Genomic DNA, 21,887 nt, shown 5'->3' on the forward strand with positions numbered 1-21,887 from the left:
CGTTCTAGTCACTCAAGAGATTTGGGGCTATGAAACACCCCTTCACAGCGTCAAGATGACAGTTGATAAGCATGTAACTGTAAGACATTGAAAACAACAGAGGAAGTGAGGGGAAATAGGAGCCCCAGGGAGATCAGTAAATGATGAGGGGAAGCAGTGAGTGCAGTCAAGCAACAGATCCCCAGGCGGGGCCCATTACTCGGGCTTCTGCATAAAGCCAGTCCTTAAATGCTCTCAGATGTACATAAAGGGGGATTTATAGTCTCTTTGCAAACAAAATAAATGTTGTCCCAAATTGTGAGCAGTGGTATAGTTTGGAAAGAGTGTGTAACCTAATCACTAACATCAACTTCCTTTGCACTCTTTCCGCACGAGGTCTGCACGGTGGGGTGCTGTGTAAGTGGGGTGATCAAACTGGGTGACCCCGAGCCCTCATGCCCCACAGAGGTTCTTCTGGGGCTGCTAGGTGGGAGCAGACGGGTGGGCTTTCAGGCCCTCTCCACCTGCTTCCGCGAGAGCAGCTGCATTCTTCCCTGCTTTAAGTATTAGAGCACCATTGGAAGAACACCTTTTGTTCCAAGCATAGAGTCCTGTGGAAGATTTTGTTTGGAATAAAAGGAGCTCTGCTGCTTTAAAAAACAAACAAAAAACAACATGAAAAACAATGGCGGCTTGGTGTTTGCATCCCTTTTCCAAGTTGCTTTTTCCACTCAGTGGTATGTTTTTGAAGTGTAACCACGTTACTATATGGAGCTAGAGTCCACCCGTTGTCTGAATGAGCCACAGTATATTCTTTCTCCTGCTGATGAATGCCTCAATGGACTCGAAGGTATTTTTTATATAGGAAATGATAGACAGTGCACTCTAAGCTGGACCAAGAGGGAGGGGACAACAGAAGGGGCTGATGGAGAGTGAAGGTGCAGTGGCCGGTGGATTAGAGGACAAGAAGCTGCAGGGAAGTCCTAGAATCAGGGCAGTCCTGGTCAGGGAGCTTTGAGTTGGAGGACCAGGAGGTAGCAGAGAGTAAGTGATGATACGGCCCTATGACTGGCCAGGGAAAGTGGGTGGCTGAGAGTAGAGAGGGGCGTGAGCCTGTCAAACAAGGGAGGCCAAGGTGTTCCATAGTTCTTTTGCTGAATGTGTTGAGTTTGCCCCTTCAGCTCCACTCTGCATCCTTCTCAGTCCTGCTCTGCTCCAGAGGCTGCTAAGTCCTGTGCCAGCAGCATGCTTGCCCTCTGGCTGGAGGGCACACAGTCTGGATGGGGTGGAGGAGAGTGAGGATGGGGTATTTGTTCCCTCAGCTCCTCCCTGCAAAGCCACTGCAGGTGGGCAGTGTCCCTCCACGGAGGGCTGCAGCTCTCTCTCCCACAATGCATCTTTCCCATTCTAGCAAAGGCTCCATCCCTTGCTCTACCACCTGTCCATTATGGTAAAGCACCTTTCTGTTGCTAGTCCTGGGGGACTAAACTCTCCTCCTTGGGTTTCCTCCTTGTAAAGAATCATTTTATCGAACTCTCCTCTAGTAACCCATTTGAGCATGCTATCTCTTTCTTGCCTGACAGGTGCAGGCCAATTGCAGGGACACTGAAATCACCAAAAATGATAACAGGGGTAGAGGTGGAGAGAAAGGCGGCTAGCCCAGTGCTAACCCTAATGGGGGCAGTGTCTTCAAGTTTAGATAAAATAAAACCACCCCACGTTTTGTCACTTTGTCTAGGCGCTCCTTTAAAACCAAAAACCCTGCCTAACTTTTTTGTGGATTTCTCATGTTAGCACAATATCTGGCATGTACAAAGCATTTTATAAATTACAATAAATTGAATAGGACTGAATTAAATTAAACTGAATCTAATTGAATTTCCCTGAGTAAATGAGATGCTAATTTTGCACATTTTTAACATTGTGGGTGCCCCTACCCCTAACCCCACCAGCATATGGTTTTTGGAAGCATCATCAAACCATAAATAAGATCAGTGATCCAGTTTCTGAAGTGAATTATGAATAAATGTTTGCTTATATTAGCATCTGAGCTGAAAAATACTGTGATTACAAAAACTTCGTGATGAATTCAGATCCTCCTAAATTTTCAGGACCCACTTTCTTGATATTGTGGGCACTTTTGCGCTTAGAAATCTTTGCTTCCTCTCTCCAAGGCAAAAAGCAACTTACAGAACTTTCAGAACATGCTATTCTTCTCTTGAAAGTAATTTTGGTAGTCGCATATCTATTACATTTCCTCGAATTATAATATTGAGTAGAAAATATAAAACCTCTTGAATCTGAATTTGAGTTTTAATCAATCTAAAATACTGTGTGGTAAAAAGTCTTTGTAACTTTTGAGTTAAATCTTTTCTGGCATCACATACCAATTGCTCTCCTCAAATAGTAGATGGTAGAAATAGTTAACCAGAGGGAAAACACCAAGTAAGTAGGACTCAATTTATATTTGGTCTTTTGGTGGGTGGAGCTTTTCTTCTCTCTCTTTTCCTTCCCCCAAACACTGACCATGTGATAGTCTGATGCAACTCCTGCTTGCACATACATAAACAGGAGTCACATTTAGGAGGCCCATTATTTGAGAAGCATTTCAAGACAGAACTAAAGATTGGGCCTTTCAGGCTAAATCAAATACCATGATTAATCTTGGGATCAATGAAATCACTTATTCAATATATTTATATTCTAGAAGTTAAAAAGTCATTTTAAAGCAAAGGGTATTGTTAGCATTCATGAACAAAAAATTCTGATTGTTCTCACCCAGCAATAAAAGTTATTACCAGCAATCTTGTTTTCGGATAGCCCCCATCCTGAAAAGCCTAGAGCCAACAGCTCAGCTGATTTTAATGACATATGAGGCCATCGTCCTGACCCGAAGACCGTAGCTCCACCCTGATGACCCTCACCCGAAATGCACACAACTGGTCATCAAGGCGCAAGTCTCTATTCTGTGACTTTGCTATCTCGCTGTAGGTCTGAACTCAGATGCTCTTTCATTGCGGCCTTGTTGCCTGTAGCAGCTCCTGTGAGTTAGTTGTGGCTTCCTGGAGGCTGAACAGGGTACTCTGGGGGAGGTATGGGAGGATGGAGGGCGTGAGGGGTGGGGGTAGAATGGCAGCATTCTTGACCTGGTAGAAAAGCAGAATTTGAAGTCAGAGGATTTCAGTCCAAGGGTCTACTCCACCCTTATTAGCTGTGAGAAATCTTGGACAAGTTCCCCACTCAGCAACTGTTTTCTCATCTATGAAATGTAGATAATAAAAATGGTCAGGAAAATTAAAATGAGTTGCTATCATGCAAAAAAAATACTTAGGAACCTAAAAAGTGTAGTTTAAATCTTAGTTGTTGCTGTTTTTGTTTTTTGTCTGTTTGCCTATCCCAATCTAGTATTTCCCTCCTTTAAACTTGTAGTATTTTAGTATTTCTGTCACTCTTTTGGCAATTAATTGTAGACCACCTACCCTTTCATAAAAGTGTGTTGTATTTCACCGCATTTTTTCTTCCTGTACCTCCCACTCTTTTTAGCCCATGCCTTACCTGTAGGAGGTGATCTATATCTGTTTACTCCATGAATGTGAATATATTACTAATACTATTTTTAAAACTCCAAATGTTGACAGCAGATGAGTAGTGACTTTATCTTTTTATGTGAAGGGTTGTATTTTGTTATTATCTGGTCACCTTTTTATTTTATGTCCATAGGATCATTAATTTTTAAATGATTTACTTAGTGATGGGCACTGGCCATAGCCTCGAGCCATCTGCATTCAGAGGCCATGCTCTTTCGGCTCTCCCATGCTTCTGAAATCCAGCTCTACCAAGAGTTGATGGTGTGCCCACCTAAATAATTTCTTCCAGCTTGTGGAAAGTCCCTTGGCTTTCCTCTCATCGCCGCAAGAACAGTTAGCTCAGTGTCTTGCTGCCAACTTACGTCAATGTGCTCATTTCTTCTCTTTGTGGTGACAGGCACACTTCATCGTCCTGGGTAAAAATCCCTGCCAAGAGGAGGCAGCCGACTCCGCACACTGTGTAGCGCAAGCTGCCGTCACTTCTGGGAGGCCCGAGCACCACGGTGAGAGCCAGCCTTCGGGGTTGATGAGCACTGCGGGCTCCCTGGGGTCCCACACACGCGGGGTCTGTGACCTCACTGCCTTCAGGGTGGATGAGCAGGTGGACACGGCTGCCCCTGGGCCTCCCTGAGTGCCGTCGTCGGTTTGCCTGATGCTCTGTGGCCATGGCACTTCTTGGTTTCATCAGCCTCCTTTGGCGTATATCCCTGTATAGTCTTCCTCTAATCTTTTACTTTTAGATGCAGTGACTCTTCTTCCAAAGACAGCTAATTAAGAGTCCCAGCAAACCCACGCTGGGCTTACAGGGAAATCGGCTCTGCTTTCAGAGGTGATCTATTTTTAAAGATTGTTGTAGAGCTACTGTGGTAACAGAGCTGGTGGGTCACGGGGGAGCCTCGCCTCCCACAGGGCTGAGCTTTCCATCAGGAGCCACAGTTTCAGGCTTCCGAAAGGAAGTTGCCATTTATGACTCACGGTTTTTCTTAGCCCCGCATAATAGGTAAAGCAGTGAGCTTTGGGAATTCTTTTTTTGTTTTGTTTTGTTTTTTTTTATTTTAGTAACATATATACAACTCAGAATTTCCCACTTTCACCACTTTCAAATGTACGCTTCAATGACATTAATTATGTTCACAATCTTTTACTACTGTCACCATCATCCATTACCCATACTTTTTGATCACCTCAAGCAGAAACTCTGCATCCATTAAGCAATATTCCCCACTTCTCCAGGCCCCCACATCGGCACCTGGTAACCTATAATCTACATCTGTCTCTACAAAATTTGCTTTTTTTAGGTATTTCGTATAAGCAAGATGAAACAATATTTGTCCTTTTGTGTCTGGCTTACTTCACTCAACATGAAGTCTTCAAGGTTTATCCATGTTGTAGCATGGATCTGAACTTCCTTCCTTTTTAAGGCTGAATAATATTCTATTCTGTAGATATACCACATTTTATTTATCCATTCATCTATTGAAGGACACTTGGGTTGCTTCCACCTTTTGGCTATTGTGAATAATGCTGCTGTAAATATTAGTGTATAAATACCTTTTTAAGTCCCCAGAATTGGGATGGTTGGTTCCCATGTAATTCTATGTTCAACTTTCTGAGGAACCACCAAACTGATTTCCACAGTGGCTCCACCATTTTACAATCCCACCAACAATGTATAAGTGTTCCAATTTTTCCATACCATTGCCAACATATATTATTTTCTGCTTTGGTTTTTCTGTTGTTGCTTGTTTGTTGGTTGGTTTAATAATAGCCATCCTAGTAGGTGTGAAATTGTCTCTCATGTTTGGGAATTCTTTAATCCACCCTCCTGGGCTCAGAGCATACAACATGCCTCTATTGACAGCCCATATTCCAGTGACAACTATCTTGGTCAGAATATTCAAAGACAGTAGAACTCATACAGAAGACCTAGAGGTGTATTCCAAGATATCAGATATTTTTAAAAAATCATACACTGAATTGAATAAGCTCCAATTTGCCAGAAGACATAAAATAGGGATGTGGAAGGCTTGGAGTTTAGGTTCTGGAAGCAGGAGTTGGGCTAAGATGAGGCGGCCTGGCCCATGGGAGGAGGTAAAGGGGAGTGTCTGTGAGCAGCCTGGTCTGCAGAGATCCCTGGACCGGAGGCTCCAGCCTCCGGTCCAGGGAGAAGCTGGTGAAGGGGGTGCCAGTGTTTGTACATCTGTCCATTCCACTTTGCAGATCCCTCATTCTGGCCTCCCACAGTTTTGAGCACCTTTTCAGAGCTGGGTAGCCTGATTAAGGATGAGAAAGGAAAGGAAACAGGAGACCTTTCTGGTCCACCCTCCCTAAAACACTCCACACATAACTATCGGGTTTCCCTCCAAAACTTTCAAAGAACCAACGTTTTGATTGGCTCATTGGTGCCTAAAACTCCTTGAATAGGGGCAAAGAAACTTCGTTCCCACAGCTATTAATAAAACACTTAAAATGCAAATGCCTGTTTGAAGGAAACCCCTAGAATATAGCAAGAGTCACAAATCTATATGTCTACAGGAACCAAGCTAGGAAAGTGAGTGGAGCAGGCGATTAGTAGAAAACAATAGCAACAGCAAGCATAATTATAAATGGCAGCTAACTATTGGCTTCAGTATGAGAAAGACAATACAGAGTCGCAGGGACTGTGGCAAACTGGAGAGCCTGTACCCTGTTAAAAATGGGCAGCAGCTACTCAGTTCCAGCCCATTGCTGCCATGTAGAATACAGGCTCATGTTGGCAGATCTACTTTTCCAAGGGAAGGCAGAAATGTAGACTTTTAAGTGAAATCTCCAATTTGCAATTGATGGGAACTAACCTAAATATGTTGCAAGCTCTGAGCAAGGCCAAACAAATGTGAGGGCTGATGCTGTAACTTCTGGGCTGGAGAGCATGCTTGTAAATGAGTGGTTGTCAGAGCCTTCCTGCCTTTCACAGGGGTCATGGGTTAAGACAATGTGGGCATCCTAGAATTTAAACAGGTAGGGGAATATTCCCCCAGGGAACACCAAACAGATAGTGGCAGCTAAGGCTAAGAGACCACCTTTGCCTAGAGCAATTCCAGTTTGCCAGCGTGTCTCCCAATGCTTTTTGAACGTATGAATTGGGGACCTATAAAAATTGTGTCTTACATGTTTTCAGCCTGTAGCTGCAAAGTTAGGCCATTCGGCTTTGCTTAACATATGGAATCAGAAACAGAGCTGAATTATATCAAGAAAAGTTTTCCAGTCTAAGTATGGTGTTGCTATTGTCTCCCCTGTAAACTGAAAACAATAATAGTATCTACCTGATGCAGAGATTATGAGGATTTAATGACCTCACACAGTAATGACAACTAATGCTTACTTTGTACACACTGGCCTGATTCTAACTGCCTGACATTTATTAACTGAATTAATCCCCGCAACAACCTTATGAGGCATCTCCAACTTTCCAATGGAGAAACTGAGGCACAAAGAGGTTAGACAATTTGCCCAAGGTCCCAAAGCCAGTGAGTGGCAGAGAAGTGAGGCGGTTGGTCCCCAGAGGCTCCTTACCACCTTGTCATATTACAGGGACCAGCCCTGCACACGTCCCCTTCCCTTCCTGGCCCCTTTACCCGTAGGCCCACCGAAGAGTTTGTGGAGTTTGGGATAGACAAGGGAAAAAATAGGAGAAGAACAAGGGAGCCCAGAGAAAAGGGGTGGAGCACCAGTGAGCAGAGGCCAGGGGCATGCACAGAGAGCCTCAGCTCACCCACAATCCTGTGTCTCTTTGGCAGCTCAGGGCGTTTGGTGACCTGTACCCAGAAAGCAGACTTGCAAGTCAGAATTTGAAATACATGAGGTTTATAAAGGTAGAAGGATAAGTAAACTTCTCCCAGGAGCAGGGAGTTGGGACAAATGCAGATGGCTTTACAGATTAGGAAAGGGGGGGGTGGATGCTGCTTGGGGCCTGGGAGATTGACTGGGAGAGGCCACAGATGACTGAGGAACTTGGAGCAAGATCATGGTCTAACAATGATCAAAATCGTAACCCCAACAATTTAGCCCCAGCAATTGAGCAGATGCTGCTAGATGTTGGGATTTTCATTTAATCCTTTTAACAACCCTTGGAAGCAGGACATGATGTCCCATTGTACAAACAAGGTAATTCGCCCACTCTTTATATCACGACACTCCATCAGTCTGGAGAAACTCTCACTCTATACTCGTTGCTCTACCCCCAAAAAGACGAAGTCCCAATCGGCCTGGAGGATGCTTCTAGACAGGCCCTTCTCCGATTCAGCATCCCCCAGTTGTAAGACACTTGAAATATCTATATACTTGATGCTGCTAGGAAGAAAGCTAACAGGTGCCCTGCTGCATTGGACTCATTGCACCCTTGTGGCAAGTGTGGGAAAAGCCACAGGAAAAGAGCCAGGTGGGCCAGCATTGTGTGTGTGTGGTAACATCTATATAACAAGAAATTAGCCATTTTAACCACTTCTGAGTGTACAATTTGGTGGCTTTATTTACATTTATAATGTGCTACCATCTCCACCGTCCACTACCAAAACCTTTTCATCACTCTAAACAACAACTCTGCCTGTTAAGCAATAGCTCCCAATTCTCCCTCCCAGGTAAGCTCTAATTTACTTTCTGTCCATGGATTTGCTTATTCTAGGTATTTCACGTGAGAGAAGTCATACAATATTTGATCTTTTGGGTCAGGCTTATTTCACTCAACTCAATGTGTTCAAGGTTCAGCCAGATTGTAGAATGTGTTGGAAATTCATTTCTTTTTATAGCTGAGTAATTTTCCATTGTTTTTCCATACCATATCATCCATTGATAGATGCTTGGGTTGTTTCTAACCAGGCCAGCATTTTGAGATAAAGATTTTGTTCCGGCTCTTACCCACAAGTGCATTGGTGAGGTGTGAGCAGAGCAGGTAAGGCCCCGTGTCCTAAGTGTGGGGTTAGCTTTCCTCTAGGAGCAGGAGCGCGATGGGCTGCACCCCATCAGGAGCCGCAGTGGGCACCAGGCAGGGGCTTGCCCGCTGTCTTTCAGGGGACATGTTTTTCGTGTCCTCTCTCTGTTATCCCAACATGTGGCCAAGTCCCCAAGGTGAGAATGAGAGAAACCCAACAAGGCCTGAGGTTCCCCCAGACCTCTGCTGCCTCCAGCAGGAAGAAATGAAAGTGAGGGGCATTAGAACTCACCTGTGTAACACCTAAGAGGAGACCATCTCATCCTTGGTGGGTCAAGGCCCACCATCGTGCTCACCCAGACCAGACTTTGTGACTTGGACATTTTTGTAAGTTCTAGTTCTAAATCCCCACGAGGTCCCCTGGGAGCAGATCTACACGTTCCACCATGCAACAAGGAAAGCCTGGCGATCTTAGCCCTGCTCTCTGTGCTTAGTCCTGCCTGTGCCCCAGGATAGAGACTTTTCTGTTTTTTTTCCCCCCAAAAAAAGAATCTTTAATGAGAAAAGTTTCTCATTTGGGGATTTTCCATAGCCTGCCTGCTGAATGCCCATGGAAGGCATTGCCCTCTAACAACAAAACCCCCACTGGCCAAGAAGTGAGTGTTCCAGGCTCTGTGCTGGAGCTGATCCCTTTGCTCTTTGCACCACCACCCCGCCCCCCCGCATTCCTGATGCAGACAAAACTACCCTAGAAGTCACGAAGGACTGCGATTGCATAACGACTCCCAATTCGGGCTCCCGGAATGCCACTAACCTGAGTTTGGCCAGCTTCCCAGAGCAGCCTTAGACAAACTTGGTATGAAAGCTCTCCCCAGCCCTGCTAAGTGTTCAGGGCCTCGCCTCATGTTTATAACTCTTCTCCTAAAGGATATGAAGATGAAGTGGCTCCGAAGCCAAGTACACTGCAGTGTAAACTTCGAGTGGCAGAGCCACCGAGCGCAGACGGCCTTGTTTGGAAGTGGTCCCATCCACGGCCTGGGCTCAGCAGGCCTGGAGCCTGGCAATAGGCAGAAGGGATGGGCTCTGCCCTGTCGGGGCTCGGGGGTAGGGGCCAGGATCCCTGACTACGGAGATCAAACTCACGAGAGAAGGGGCACATCTCCAGGGTGTAATTCCCTATGCACAAATATATATACCTCCCTGGCCCCATTAGTCGTAGCCTCTCCCCATGTTTTTACACAATGACTATGAAATATATAAGTATCTAAAGTGAGGCATGTGTCTCACCAAAGTCTCTTCTTTTACCTCACACAACCCTCCCTTTCTCAACACTTTCTCCTGTGGCCTGCTTTTTCAGCCTCTGCACCCATACTGGTCTTTGCCCCAGCCCCTACCCCTCTCTGCGCTTACTGGGTTACTGATGCTCTCTGACTATATAGCCCCTGGTGTACACAGTTGCCTGGCTCCAGTGGGCTCCTGACAGGTGACATGCCCACCTGGCAGAAGCCATGGTCAGGTGACCTTCACCTTCCTGTGACCCTCCCTCACCTCACCTACTAGCCTCCATGGTGGGGCTGGGATGCAGTGCTATGGGGGAGAGGAAGGGTCAACCACAGCTGGCCATAGCCATCCACCTCCCTCCCTTCATCCTTTCTTCACCACACCATCTTCCTTCCTTGGCCTTCCCACCCCCCTCCAACCCAGTCTGCTCTGAAAGACCCTTCCTCAGCTCTGACTCAGGCCGCTTTTCTTATTACAAATGCCCACTGCTTGAGCTTGGTCTGCTGTGAGCTCCCCAAAGCCAGAGATCAGCATCCAAGCTGACCTCTGGCTGTGTGCTCCCAGGGTCCAGGCACGGATGGAGAAGTGGCAAGGAGAGCAGAGTGGGGTGGGTCTCAGAGGAAAAGGGAGGTCTCCTCCACTGTTTTGTTTTGTTTTGTTTTGTTGAGACTGTTCACATACCATACAATTATCCAAAGATCCGAAGTGTACAATCAGTTGCCCCTGGTACCATCATATAGCTGTGCATCCATCAGCACAATTAATTGTTTTTTTCAATTTTTAGAACATTTTTATTACTCCAGAAAAGAAATAAAAGACAAAAACAGGAAACTCAAATCCTCCCTTACCCCTAATCACCCCCCTCCATTGTTGACTCAGTTTTCCTATAGAACATGTTACTGTTGATGAAAGAACGTTAAAATGCTACTAACTGTAGTATATAGTTTGCAATAGGTATATTTTTCCCTATATACCCCTCTATTATTAACTTCTAGTTATAGTGTCATGCATTTGTTCTGGTTCATGAAAGAGATTTCTAATATTTGTACAGTTAATCATGGACATTGCCCACGACAAGTTTCACTGTTCCAAGCATTCACATGTTTTTACCTCCAACTTTCCTTCTGGTGACATACGTGACTCTGAGCTTCCCCTTTCTACCACAGTCATGCACTGTTCAGCACTGTTAGTTATTCTCATAACATGCTACCATCATCTCTGTCCATTTCCAAACACTTAAGTTCAACCTAGTTGAACATTCTGCTCAAAATAAGCAACCACTCCCCATTCTTTAGCCTTGTTCTATATCCTGGTAACTTATATTTCATGTCTATGAGTTTACATATCATAATTAGTTCATATCAGTGAGAACCTGCAATATTTGTCCTTATGTGTCTGACTTATTTCACTGAATTCAGTGCCCTCAAGATTTCTTCATCAACCCATTTTTTTAAAGACGGTTTTGTTCACACACCATACATTCCATTCTAAGTAAATGATAGATGGTTCCCTGTATAGTCACATATTTATGGATTCACCACCATCGCCACTATCTATATAAGGACAGCTCCACTTCTTCCATAAGGCAGGAGGAAGAGTCAAAGAAGGTAGAGACACAGAAGAAGAAAAAAGAAAGAGGAAAAAAAACACATAACAGCTAGGAAGCAACAAAAGGAAAGATAGCATTAAACTAAAGTAGAATAAAGAGTCAGACAACATTACCAATGCCAAGAGTCCCATACCCCTCCCTTATGTCCCTCTCTTATATGCATTTAGCTTTGGTATATTGCCTTTGTTACATTAAAGGAAGCATAATACAATGTTTCTGTTAATTGTAGTCTCTAGTTTGCATTGATTGTATTTTTCCCCCAATACCTCCCTATTTTTAACATCTTGCAAGGTTGACATTCATTTGTTCTCCCTCATGAAAAAGCATATTTGTATATTTTATCACAACTGTTGAGCACTCTAGGTTTCACTGAGTTATACAGTCCCTTTCCTCTTTCCTTCTGGTGTCCAACATGCTCCTAACCTTCCTCTTTCAACCATACTCACAGTCATCTTTGTTCAGTATACTTACATTGCTATGCTACCTTCACCCAAAATTGTGTTCCAAAACTCTTATTCCTGTCTTTTCCTATCTGTCTGTAATGCTCCCTTTAGTATTTCCTGTAGAGCAGGTATCTTGTTCACAAACTCTGTCATTGTCTGTTTGTCAGAGAGTATTTTAAACTGTCTATCATATTTGAAGGATAGTTTTGCTGGATAGAAGATTCTTGGTTGGTGGTTTTTCTCTTTCAGTGTCTTAAATATATCACACCGCTTCCTTCTTGCCTCCATGGTTTCTGCTGAGAAATACGCACGTAGTCTTATCAAGCTTCCTTTGTATGTGATGGATCACTTTTGCTCCTTTCAGGATTCTCTCTTTGTCTTTGATGTTTGATAATCTGATTATTAAGTGTCTTGGCATAGGCCTATTCAGATCTATTCTGTTTGGGGTACACTGTGCTTCTTGGATCTGTAATTTTATGTCTTTCATAAGAGATGGGAAATTTTCATTGATTATTTCCTCTGTTATTGCTTCTGCCCCTTTTCCCTTCTCTTCTCCTTCTGGGACACCCATGACATATATATTCATGTGTTTCATGTAGTCATTCAGTTCCCTGACACATTGCTCATATTTTTCCATTCGTTTCCCTATCTGTTCTTTTGTGTGTAGGCTTTCAGGTGTCTTGTTCTCCAGTTCCTGAGTATTTTCTTCTGCCTCTTGAGATCTGCTGTTGTATGTCTCCATTGTATCTTTCATCTCTTGTGTTGTGCCTTTCATTTCCATAGATTCTGCCAGTTGTTTTTTTGAACTTTCGATTTCTACCTTATGTATACCCAGTGTTTTCTTTATAGCCTTCATCTCTTTTGCCATATCTTCCTTAAACTTTTTGAATTGATTTAGCATTAGTTGTTTCAGTTCCTGTATTTCAGTTGAAGTGTAACTTTGTTCTTTTGACTTGGCCATAACTTCGTTTTTCTTAGCGTAGGTTGTAGATTTCTGTTGTCTAGGCATCTGGTTTCCTTGGTTACCCCAATCAGGTTTTCCTAGACCAGAATGGGCTTAGGTCCCAGAAGGAGGAAATATTCAATATCAGGTTTCCCTGAGGGTGTACCTTAGAAGATTGACACACTCTGTGAGGCCTGAAGCCAGTGTGCTTTTCCTAACCTGCCCAGCAGGTGGCACCTGTCAGCCTTTAGCTCCTGAATGGTGTAAGTAGGTGTGGCCTGTGGCTGTTTTCCCCCAGGCTCTGGGGTCTGGTTCTGAGTGGAAGGTGGGTAGTAGAGCTGGGCACCACGTCTTTCCTCTTAGGGAAGATACACCCCTAGGGAGTTTTCATTTGCATTTAAATGGGTTCTTTATCTCTCTGACGCTGCTATCTCCACCCTTGTCTGGGTCAGAGCACTGGGAACTGAAAATGGCTGAGGCTTTCTCCACTGCAGAGTGCTGTGAAATGAAAATGGCTGAGGCTTTCTCCACTGCAGAGTGCTGTGAACTGAAAATGGATAAGGTTTTCTCCACTGAGCCACTCAGGTTAAGAGAGAGAAAAAAGGGACAGAAAGCCCCCTTTCAGAGCCCGTCCTCAGCCCCCAGTTTCACCCACCGGCCAGAGACAGCACCCAGTCCTCTGGGCTCCCCCTCCTGGCACAGAGAAGTCCCTTGGCTCTTCAAGGTCAGTCATCATGAAAAGCCTCTGTCTGCTTGTTAGGAATTTGCAGCTTGTATTGGGCAGTCAACATTTGCCAGTTAAAACCCCTGTTGGAGCTGGACTGAGGAATATTCACTTGTTCAGAGAGTGCTGCTCTCTATCACAGCAAGGCTCTGCAATTCCAACTGCCATGGGGGAGGGGGCTCCCGGCTCGGCTCCACAGTTTCTGCTCACAGAGTCCACGCTGTGATCTCAGGCATTCCTCCCAATCCAGATTGGTGCACGATGTGTGGACAGTCACAGTTGTCCCCCAGCAGTTATTCCAGATCATTTACTAGTTGTTCCTGGTTGTTCATTAGTTGCTCCGGAGGGGCAGCTAACCAACTTCCACTCCTCTCTATGCTGCCATCTTCTGTCTCCTCCACTGTTTTCCCACCACTGTTAGTAGGATTCTCCCAGAGAAACCTCCATCTGCCCCCTGGATGGCACTTTAGAGCTCATCCCCAGTAGAGGATTCAGGGTTAAAGGGGAAAACTTGGTCAAACTTGGTCAAAACTTGCCTTAGGAAGTTTTTGGCAAAGCAAGGCCTAGAAGGGAGCCCAGGCACTTCCTCCTCAGCACCCTCCGGAACTGATTTCCAGATATCCGGGCCGCCAAGGGCAGAGGAATAGAAGGGGCGAGCTGCCCCTCACCCCCTCTTCAAAGAGGAGCATCCCAAGGCAGAGCGGAAACAGCATCAACATTTCTCCCAAATCCCCCTAGAGCAGTGTACTGGTGGCTTCCCTCTCCTGGTAGGGATAAGTGCATGAGCTTCAGGATACCAAGTCGTGAGCCTTAGGATCTGTCACCTTTGTGCTGGCTAATAATTTTGTGTGAGGACATTGTCAGGAAAGCCTACCTTATTTACGCCTTGACTTGGCTTCAAAAAGGATTTTCAAGGCAGCTTGTTGAAAATGCATATTCTTCAACAGGGCAAGTCGTTGGAGCACCAGGTTCCGAGGTTGCTGGAAGTCTGAGCAGTAAGAATGGCCCTGAGTGGAATACTGAGTCTGGGGGCTCCCGATGGGGACAGAGCTCCTCACCAGACCTTCTGGATGTCAGGTTCTGCAGGCACTTCCTGTACGTTCTCCCATGTTAGCCTCAGTTGGTCTGTGCAGACTTAACCGCCTCCCCTCACTGACACCACACCTGCCCCCCAGAGATGGTCATGGGCTTCCTCAGGCCACGCGCTGGTGAGCAGTGGCTCAGCCACTCCCAGAAACCATCTCACAGGCCTGCTTGTGCCCTGTGAAAGCAGAACTCCTGGAGAGGGTCTCCTGGGTGAGGAGAGACCCCGTCCTGGCTCCCTTCCTCTTCAAGCTTCCCTCAGGGTCCCCACAGGCCAGCCGGTGGCCTCAGAATAGCAGCCTGTGCAGAACTAGGGGGTCCCCAGCCAGCTCTAGACAGATTTGGTCTGTTTGCCCCTGATGGAGCTCCTCTGGGTTAATGGCAGCCTAGGACTGACTTTCCATGTTCAAACTCCCTGGGGTTCTTAATGCTTTGACATTTAGTACAGAACGGAGACTGGTTTCCAAGACTGTCATAAAACCTCATTGTCACATTGAACATGGAGGCCTCTCTCTTAATGAAAGCTGTCCTCGCTGTTGCAACTCCTCCTGACTTAGGACAGCCTCAGGGAAATGTGTCCAGGGTTACCAGAATTTATTTTAATTTAAAGGCTCCTGACCTCCAATCGGCCAAATTGTGATTCTGCATTCTTCTCGCTCTGTGAATGAGGCCTTGTTCACTTTGGCCAATATCTGTACATCTGCAGCAGAGTCTTCCAGAGCCCCAAGGAAGGAAGGGTGTGGCTCTGGAGCCCATTCTCAGCCCTCTGCAGAGAGGGCAACCCCACTGGGCCACCCTGTCTCCCTTGCTCTGACTCACGAACTAAACCTTTTGTTGGAGGGAGAGGGGAAAAAGATTAATGGCCTCTGAACACCTGTGCTGCTGGTGCTCAAATTTACAAGCTAAGTCATGCTCCCGTGTGGGAGAAAATGACCTCATCTTTTGCTGAGGCCGTCGGTATTAGGTTGTGGAGGATTCTAGAGTGGTTGTTAAAGGCAGGATTGGTTGTGTGTAAGAGTGCTCAAACTGCTGCCTCTTTTATGAACCCACTCCCCACGGGAGGGCACAAAGCCCATGCTGGCCCTCCCCAGGGCCATGACTTCTTGTCCCTTCGGAAATCCTGTTGTCACTTGTCCCAGATGGAGCTGAGCTGTCCACCCCCAGGAGAATAGATTCTGCTCATCTGGAATTCCACTCCTTTGCTGTTGTAATAGAGCTAACTTGCTCTTAAAGACAAATCATGTGGTCTATCATTCACAGAGTTAATTTGGAGGGTGGGAAGTAAGTCCAGGTCTTGCAATAAAGTGGTTTCCTCTATCCCAGATAAAGATAAAAGTGGTTTCAAATTTATAGGCAGGGGATGCACTTGACCTTCCTCAGTTCCTGAGCTCAAGGCTGTTTTGACATACAAGGGCCCTGACTGAGTTTATAGATCCTGATGTGAGTCAACCTGTACATGACAACAGCTGTCAGGAGCCCCATCCCCCCTGAATAAAAACCTTCCAGGGACAGCCATGGGAAAAACCCAGAACTTTAGAGAAGCCGAGAATCAGAAATAGAGGAAGGAAGGAAACTGGAAAGTGGCAACATTTAAGAGCCTTACCCCAGAGGACAGATTCCCAGCTCCATCTTCCCACCACTGCCACATTGCCTTCAGTCAAGCAATAAATCCCTTCCACACTCCCCTCCCTTCCTTCCTCCCTCACTTCCACTCCATCTTCCAGACACTCATATGCGTTAGCAAGCATCCTCTTTGGAAAACATGACTAGGTCTGAGTTAGAGGTTGTGAGTCATTTACACACTAGTTTGAATTAGGCCAGGCAGCCTCCTTTCTCGCATCTCTGAGATTAGCTGCACGAGGGAAAGGAGATGCTGCACTGGGATCTAGAGGACCAACCTACATGGGGGGCTTTTGGTGGGGAAGATGGGGGGATTGGTAAGCATAAGACCCCCAGAAGAAGGAATACTAAAAGGCGAGAGGACATTATGAGAAAAGGGCTAGCAAGGTCTCCCACATGACTGTCCGAACCTATGTCTGAGAGCCTGGATTACAGACCCAGAGAGGAGAGGAAAACACTTCCTGTCCCTTGTGGCCTCTCCTTTTCCTCCAACACAGCACCACCTGAGAAAGCCCAAGGTCTGAAACTCAGGTCAGCAAACATTTGGCCCCAACGCCTTCCTTCAACCTTACTAAATCCTCTGGTCTCTACAGTCAGGGCCTACATCCAGGGGGAAGAAGCGAGACTCGGACAGAGGGGCTCAGTCACAATCTTTGGTTAATTCCCACTGGCCAGAAAAAATCAAATCTCAAAAGTACTGCACTCCTGGGATGCCTTTAGAATCAACAAAATAAATGCCACATCATCTGCCTTATTTGCTGTCATAAGGTATCAGAGTAGTCTAAGTAATTACTAGTTTGATCACTAAGTCTGTAATGTTATGTTACCTCCTGTGACCCAGCTGTGAGTTAAAAGGATGATGCAGCATTTTCAAAGCGGTAGAATCTTCTCCTCCCAAGAGTGAAATCTGAATAACACTTTAGAAATGCATCTGCCAACCTGCCCATGGACAGTCCCCCAAGGAAGGAGAAGGGCAGGGAAATCCAATTCAAGTGAATTCTGTCTAGTTGCAAACTCCCCCGGTGAGGCTGCAGAGCCTTTCAGCATGGAAACTGCCCCTGCTTCTGTCCAGCGACTGCTCCAAACCCACGCAAAACAAATCCTGCAGGTGAACAGCACTTCTTGAGGTTAACTAGCCCTGATAGAAATATTTCCACCATGCTTACTTCTCTCCTTCCTAAAATAGATCACATAGAATGTATTTGAGTCACATCTCAAGACCCAGGATTCTCCTTGGGAATCTCAAGGATGTCCTCACAGTTCCTGAGGTTCTGCTTATCTGCAAATGATCCTAGACTCCTGTGTCTTTTCACCATTCTGGCTGTTTCCATGTTTCTGTCCTCTCAGTATCCATCTTCCAGCATTTCTGTGACACAGCCTAATGTGGACAGGGGAAGCTCAACCACAATTATCAAAAGTGTCCCTAAAATGAAAGCAGTTAACACAGTTGAACATGGACTATATCTCAGCCATGTTATCGATTTTTACATGCATTAATCAATTTACTCCTCACAATAACACTGAAAGGTAGGTCCTAGTGTAATGGTCTCCCTTTTTCATGGTGAGGAACTGAGGCCAACAGAGTAGATCTATACAATACATAAGAGATTTCCAAGTGGAAATGGCAAGTAGGCCTATGGATCTATGGGTCATAATCTTCCCCAACACATTTTATGTTCTTGCCGAATGTTACTATGAGGTCATTCCCAGCAGGTGCTTCACTGGAAGTCCTACGTATCCTGGGATTGGCAAACTATGGCCCATGGGCCAAACCCATCCTACCACCTCTTTTTGTAAATAAAGTTTTATTGAAACCCAGCCATGCTCACTCATTTGTGTGTTGTCTATGGCTGCTTTCGTGCTACAACAGCAGAATTGAGTAGTTGCCATAGAAACCATATGTACTGGTTTGAATCTGTTATGTACCCCAGAAAAGCCATGCCCTTTTAATCCAGTCTCTTATGGGGGCAGACCTATTGTGGGTGGGACCTTTTGGTTAGATTATTTCCATAGAGATGGGACCCTGCCCATTCAAGGTGAGTCTTAATCCTCTTGCTGGAGTCCTCTATGAGAGGATAAAAGGCAGAGACATTTTGGAGACAGCTCAGAGATGCTTAGAGAGAAAACGCCCAGAGACATTTGGGAGAGAGAGCCATTTTGAAACGAGAACCCAGGAGAAGGACCAGCAGTCACCGGCCATGTGCCTTCTCCTGTAACAGAGGAACCCTGGATGCCAGCACCCTTTCTTCAGAGATGATGCCTTAATTGGGACATTTTCATGGCCTTAGAATTGTAAATTTGCAACCTAATAAATTTCCATTGAAAAAGCCAGTCCATTTCTGGTGTATTGCATTACAGCATCTTGGCAAACCAAAACACCATATGCCCTACAAAGCCTAAAATCTTTGCCACATGACCTTTGACAGAAAAAGTTTGCTAACCCCTGTGCAAGAGCCCTACAATTTTTCCAGTTCCAGAGTAGCTTTTATGTTAATTTCTTGGTTCAGAACCTCCAAATCAAGTAGGTATTGCAAACTGAGACCTCACAGAGGTGCATGCCCCAAGCATGGTGGCCTTGTTTCTTTCGGATCTTCTTTCGGATCTTCTTTTTCCAGCCATGGCCTTGAGGCCTCACCTTGAACCAGTGCAGTTGTTCTTATCCCCATTTTATGGATTCCTGTCTATCCTGGTATTAATTTTCAATTGCTGCATACCAAACTGCAGTTTAAACAACACCCATTTATTAGCTCACAGTTCTATAGGTCAGAATTCTGGCATAGTAAGGCAGGTTCACTGCTCCAGCTAAAATCAGGTGTCAGCCAGCTGCATTCTCAAATGGAGCGCAGAATCTTTTTCCAAGCTCTTCCTGTTACTAGCAGAATCCAGTTGTCATGTTTGTAGAACTGTATTGCTGAACTGCTGGCTGTCGGCCTCTCAACTCCTACGGGCCACTCCCAGGCGCTTGCACCACTGCCCCCTCCATCACAGCCATGGAGAACCTCCTTCACGCCAAATATCTCTCATGCTTTGAATCTCTCAGACTTCCTCTTCTGCCACCAACTGGAGAAAACTTGCTGCTTTTAAAGACTTGTGTGATTAGGTTAGGCCCACCAGATAAGCTTCTGTTCTAGTTTCCTAATGCTGCCAGAATGCGAAACACCAGATATGGATTGGTTTTTATAAAAGGGGGTTTATTTGGTTACACAGTTAAAGTCTTTTTTTATTTTGAAATACATTCAAAGTTATAGGAACAGTTGCAAAAACAATACTAACCCCATATACAGAATTTCATCATACCCTGACCCCCCTCCCCCAATAGCTCAATCCACCAACTTCAACATGCTGTCACATCGCTATTTCTTTCCCTCCCTGTCTATCATCCATCATCTATTGCTCTGTCTTCTGAACATATGAGAGCTAGCTGCACACATCCTTGAACATACACTATAATTCACGTATACACTTCCCATGAACAAGAATATTATTTTATGCAATCCCATTAAGCGCAGCTAAGAAGTACAAGAGATTCAACAATGATACAAAGCTTACATTCTATATTTCCTTTACCTTATGTCTCAACTGTGTCTCTTTGAGCCACCTGTCCTCTATCCTCCAATACCATCCGAGTTCATCCTTGGCATTCAATCGTCATCTATTTAGACTGTCTTTTTTTTTTTTTTTTTTCAGTTGTGGAAACATATATACAGCTTAAATCTTCCCATTCCACCCCCTCCCTAGCCTTCCATTAGTGGGATTAATCACATTTAGAATGTTGTAATGCTCTTTCCCACCATCCATTACTAGAAATTTCCCTTCACCTCAAACAGCAACCCTACACTCATTTCTTAACTCCCCATTGCCCCTTCCCCCATTTCTCTTAACCCAAACTCTACATTTCATCTCTATGGTTATATTCTCTGATAATTTCTTTGTGTTTGCTGTAGGGGTTAAAATTAACCTCTTAGATCCATATCAATTTGTTTTTCTTTGATACCACCTTCACTTCAATAGGACACATAAATTATGTTCCTATACTCCTCCATTCCCCCACCTTTATATAGTTGTCTAAAATTACATATTTTACATTGAGTTCAAAACCACTGATTTGTCATTAGAGTTTGTGTAATTTATATCATGTAGGAAGTAAATAGTGGAGTTAACAGTTCAAAAATTAATGACTTCTATTTGTATTCCATTGTGGTTGGAGAATGTGCTTTGAATATATTCAATTTTTTTTTTTTTAATTTATTGAGGCTTGTTTTATGTCCCAGCTTATGGTCCCTTCTGGAGAAAGATCCATGATCACTAGAGGAAAATGAGTGTCCTGGTGCTTTGGGATGTAAGGAACTATATATGTCTGTTAAAATTCTCTATGTCTCTTTCTCCTTTCTTTGTTTCTCTGTTGGTAGGGCTCCCTTTAGAATCTGAAGTAGGGCAGGTCTTTTATTGGCAAAGTCTCTCAGCATTTGTTTGTCTGTGAAAAATTTAAGCTCTCCCTCGAATTTGAAGGAGAGTTTTGCTGGATAAAGTATTCTTGGTTGGAAATTTCTCTCTCTCGGAATTTTAAATATGTCATGCCACTGCGTTCTCGCCTCAATGGTGGCCACTGAGTAGTCGCAACTTAGTCTTATGTTGTTTCCTTTGTATGTGGTGAATTGCTTTTCTCTTGCTGCTTTCAGGACTTGCTCCTTCTCTTCAGTATTTGAGAGTCTGATCAGAATATGTCTCGGAGTGGGTTTATTTGGATTTATTCTATTAGGAGTTCGCTGGGCATTTATGCTTTGTGTATTTATATTGTGTAGAATGTTGGGGAAATTTTCTCCAACAATTTCTTTGAATACTCTTCCTAGACCTTTACCCTTCTCTTCCCCTTCTGGGACACCAGTGAGTCTTAAGTTTGGACGTTTTATGTTATCTGTTGTATCCCTGAGATCCATTTCGATTTTTTCAATTTTTTTCTCCATTCTTTCTTTTGTTCTTTCATTTTCTGTTCTGTGGACTTCTAGGACACTGACATGTTGTTCAGCTTCCTCTAGTCTTGTATTGTGAATATCCAGAGTCTTTTTAATTTGGCCAACAGTTTCTTTTATTTCCATAAGATCTTCTATTTTTTTATTTACTCTTGCAATGTCTTCTTTATCCTCTTCTAGGGTCTTCTTTATGTCACTTATATCCTGGGCCATGGTCTTCTTGATGTCCTTTAAATCCTTTGCCATGTTTTCGTTCCTTGATTGTAGTTCTTTGATTAATTGTGCGAGGTACTTTGTGTCTTCTGATAATTTGATTTGTGTGTTTGGAGTTGGATTCTCCATATCGTCTGGTTTTATCATATGCATTGAGATTTTCTGTTGTTTTTGGCCTCTTGACATTTGCTCTGCTCGACAGGGTTCTTTCAAGTTGTAAAAAAAAAAAAAAACCTATCTAATTTTTCAGAAACACAGTTTGGTGGCCGTACACTTTAACTAACCAGCAGATGGCGTCTGTGAGTCACCTATACCTCTCAAGTCAGTTCTCCACTTTGTCCCTGCGGTGTGTGGAGAAACAATTCTTGTGGGGTCCAGCCGGAGAGCTCAGCCTAGGTGTGTTGCTGGAGCCATCCACCCTGAATGTGGGGCGCGTGTATGAGTGGCCAGGGAGGAAGGACAGCCTCAATATTCAAATCCCCCAGGTTCCTGGAGATTCAAGGATGCCGCAAGAGTCTAAGCCTTCATT

The 21,887-nt window shown here is 44.6% G+C and overlaps 1 protein-coding gene across 3 annotated transcripts in view; it reads left to right on the top strand.

The window, feature by feature from the left end:
* Positions 1-21,887, top strand: part of TTC23 (tetratricopeptide repeat domain 23) — a 100,286-nt gene that overhangs the window by 52,860 nt on the left and 25,539 nt on the right. For all 3 annotated transcript variants that reach the window (XM_037832927.1, XM_037832928.1, XM_037832929.1), the window contains exon 7: positions 3,964-4,069. In XM_037832927.1, coding sequence (XP_037688855.1) covers positions 3,964-4,069 — 106 coding nt within the window. The remainder of the gene's footprint in view (positions 1-3,963; positions 4,070-21,887) is intronic.

Source organism: Choloepus didactylus, chromosome 4 (assembly GCF_015220235.1).
Source record: "Choloepus didactylus isolate mChoDid1 chromosome 4, mChoDid1.pri, whole genome shotgun sequence".
In the NCBI taxonomy this organism is placed as follows: domain Eukaryota; kingdom Metazoa; phylum Chordata; class Mammalia; order Pilosa; family Megalonychidae; genus Choloepus; species Choloepus didactylus.